The 2,274-nt window shown below is 28.8% G+C and overlaps 1 protein-coding gene across 1 annotated transcript; it reads right to left on the bottom strand.

The window, feature by feature from the left end:
• Positions 1-231: 231 nt before the first annotated feature.
• LOC111041413 (putative nuclease HARBI1) lies at positions 232-2,065 on the bottom strand. The gene is made up of 7 exons (XM_022325681.1): positions 1,939-2,065; positions 1,649-1,776; positions 1,205-1,401; positions 993-1,140; positions 782-926; positions 566-713; positions 232-487 (listed from the first exon to the last, which is right to left on the bottom strand). Exons 1-7 carry the CDS (start codon positions 2,063-2,065, stop codon positions 232-234), a joined length of 1,149 nt encoding a protein of 382 aa, XP_022181373.1.
• Positions 2,066-2,274: the final 209 nt, after the last annotated feature.

The raw sequence follows: 2,274 nt of genomic DNA, 5'->3' as shown, positions 1-2,274 counted from the left end.
GTATTATGTATATTATTATTACATTGTATTGAAAAAATTGTTTTTTTTAGTTTAGTTTTAATTTTGTGATACTGAAACTAATATAATCAGACTGAATATAAGATACTTTTATTTTTTATGTTGTTATTCTGCAAAGTTTTTTTTTATAAGATTTGTTTATTTAAATGTATATAATATAAATTGTTATTTCTTACACTATTGGTATTTTAATAATTTGTGAATTTTCTGGACTTATTGAAAATATAAATCAATGATTGTTTGTTGCATCCGTTTTCCAGCAGTGAGTTCTGGATTAATTCTGTTGACTATTTGTTCAACTTCGGGATCATTGTCTATATTACCTAAATCTATATCAGTCAAGTCTTCTATATTTCTAATTATTGGTATGTTATTAGAAATGCTAATATTATGTAAAATGGTACATGAGTTAATTATACTGGCAGCTTTTTCTGGTGAGTAGTGAAGTACCCTATGTTTAAGTAAGCATCTAAAATAGATATCAAAAAGTAAATAGCCCTATTAATTATTACATTTATCATTTTTATACTATTATATATAAATTTACCTAAACCGCATTTTAAGAACACCATTACAACGTTCAATTATTGATCTTGTTCTGCAAAACCATTTATTATAGTTAGCTTCTGGAGTGTTTGGTTGTGGTTGATACAATGGAGTCAATAACCACTGTCTCAATGGATATCCAGAATCACCTGCCAGTATAATATATTAAAAACTTTAAAAATGTTGTTAACAATAAAAAAAAATTGAGATTGTGTACCTAGTAAGAAGTATGATGTTTGTCCAATTGCATGTAACTGTTTCATAAGGCCTTCTACAGGGCTAAGACGCCAAATATGACTGTCGTGCGTACTCCCCGGAAATTTAGCACATACATTTAAGATCATTAAATCGGAATCACATATCTAATGAATTTTTTTTAATAATATACCTTCCAAATATAAATAATATTTTATATTTTATAAACTCACAAGTTGTGTATTTATGCTATGATAGCCTTTCCGGTTGACATATATATGTTCTGGATATACATCATCGGCGGTATTGGGTGGTACAATAGCCACATGAGTTCCATCTATAACTCCAATAACTCCTGGTATTCCAAATTTGTTGTAAAATCTAAATCATGTATTACCTATATATACTTAATACTTAAATTAAGAAATTAAAAAAATTGAATTACCCTTGTCGAATAATGTTAAGTTGTTCTATAGTGCTTGGGAAATGTATGTATTTATTTAATATTATAGGATTATTTAATGCTTCTGCAACTTCAGTAATACATCTACTAACTGAGGGTTGACTAAGGGCTGCGCCTCTGTGTTCCCCAATATCCTGCTGATAACTCCCACTAGCAAAAAATCTTAGAGCTGTTAATACCTTAAATGAAAATATTTTTTTATTATTATTTACTAAGTCATTAGCAAAACTAATAGTGCCTAATCTCAATAACATAGGCGCAACTAGGGGGAGGGCTAAGTCCCCCCAGTTATCCAAATAGCCCACCACAGTTTTTTGTTTAAAAATCGACTGAATTACTTAACAAAATTGTGAAGAAGCGTCCCCCCTCACAAGCATTGTTACCTTAGTTGCGCCTATCCTCAATAATCAATAGTTAGCAACTAACTTTTCTTTTTATAGTTATCCCAGAAGACGTCATTGGACTATTCATGTAAGGAGTCAATGTATCTATAAGTTCTTCAACTAATTGCTTACTTAAACGATAAGTACCAATAAACTTCCGATCTGACAATTCTGAAAGAAAAAATATGTTTGGTTCCAAATTTAAATTAGTTAACAATATAAAATTAAAAGAAAAGGATTTTAGTAAGTCCGCTTAATAAATTGATATGAATAATAAACTATCTATTTGTCCTTTGTTATAAAAATATTAGTTATAATAAAGGTTGGACCTACCAACAAAAGGATCTTCTTGTTTTAATATTCGTCTTGGTTCATTATCGTCAATAAAATTGACGATTTCCATGTTTACTATGCCATTCAATTGCATATACATTTCTAAATCGTCATCAACAAATGCCATAACTAACACTAGTATAACTATTATCGGTAATAGAAAAAATGAATAAGAAAGTTCAAAGTATTTTAAATCGGCAATGAAATAAAATATATTTAACAGTTTAACAATATTAAACACTGATTAACAATGGAATTAAATTGGAAATTATGTGTCGAAAACCGTTTTCGACTCATAATCCGCTGTCGTTGTAAATAGTTGAAAACTACTATCGA

The sequence above is a fragment of the Myzus persicae genome, unplaced genomic scaffold (genome assembly GCF_001856785.1).
Source record: "Myzus persicae strain clone G006 unplaced genomic scaffold, MPER_G0061.0, whole genome shotgun sequence".
Taxonomy (NCBI): domain Eukaryota; kingdom Metazoa; phylum Arthropoda; class Insecta; order Hemiptera; family Aphididae; genus Myzus; species Myzus persicae.
This window is presented reverse-complemented; position numbering and strand designations above follow the sequence as displayed.

Excerpts from the sequence above, each read along its gene's own strand:
- LOC111041413 (XM_022325681.1), bottom strand. The coding sequence starts at position 2,065 with ATGGCATTTGTTGATGACGATTTAGAAATGTATATGCAATTGAATGGC. Across the intron at positions 1,777-1,938 it reads ACAAGAAGATCCTTTTGTTG|AATTGTCAGATCGGAAGTTT; the intron begins GTAGGTCCAACC and ends TTTTTCTTTCAG. Across the intron at positions 1,141-1,204 it reads CTTAACATTATTCGACAAGG|ATTTTACAACAAATTTGGAA; the intron begins GTAATTCAATTT and ends TACATGATTTAG.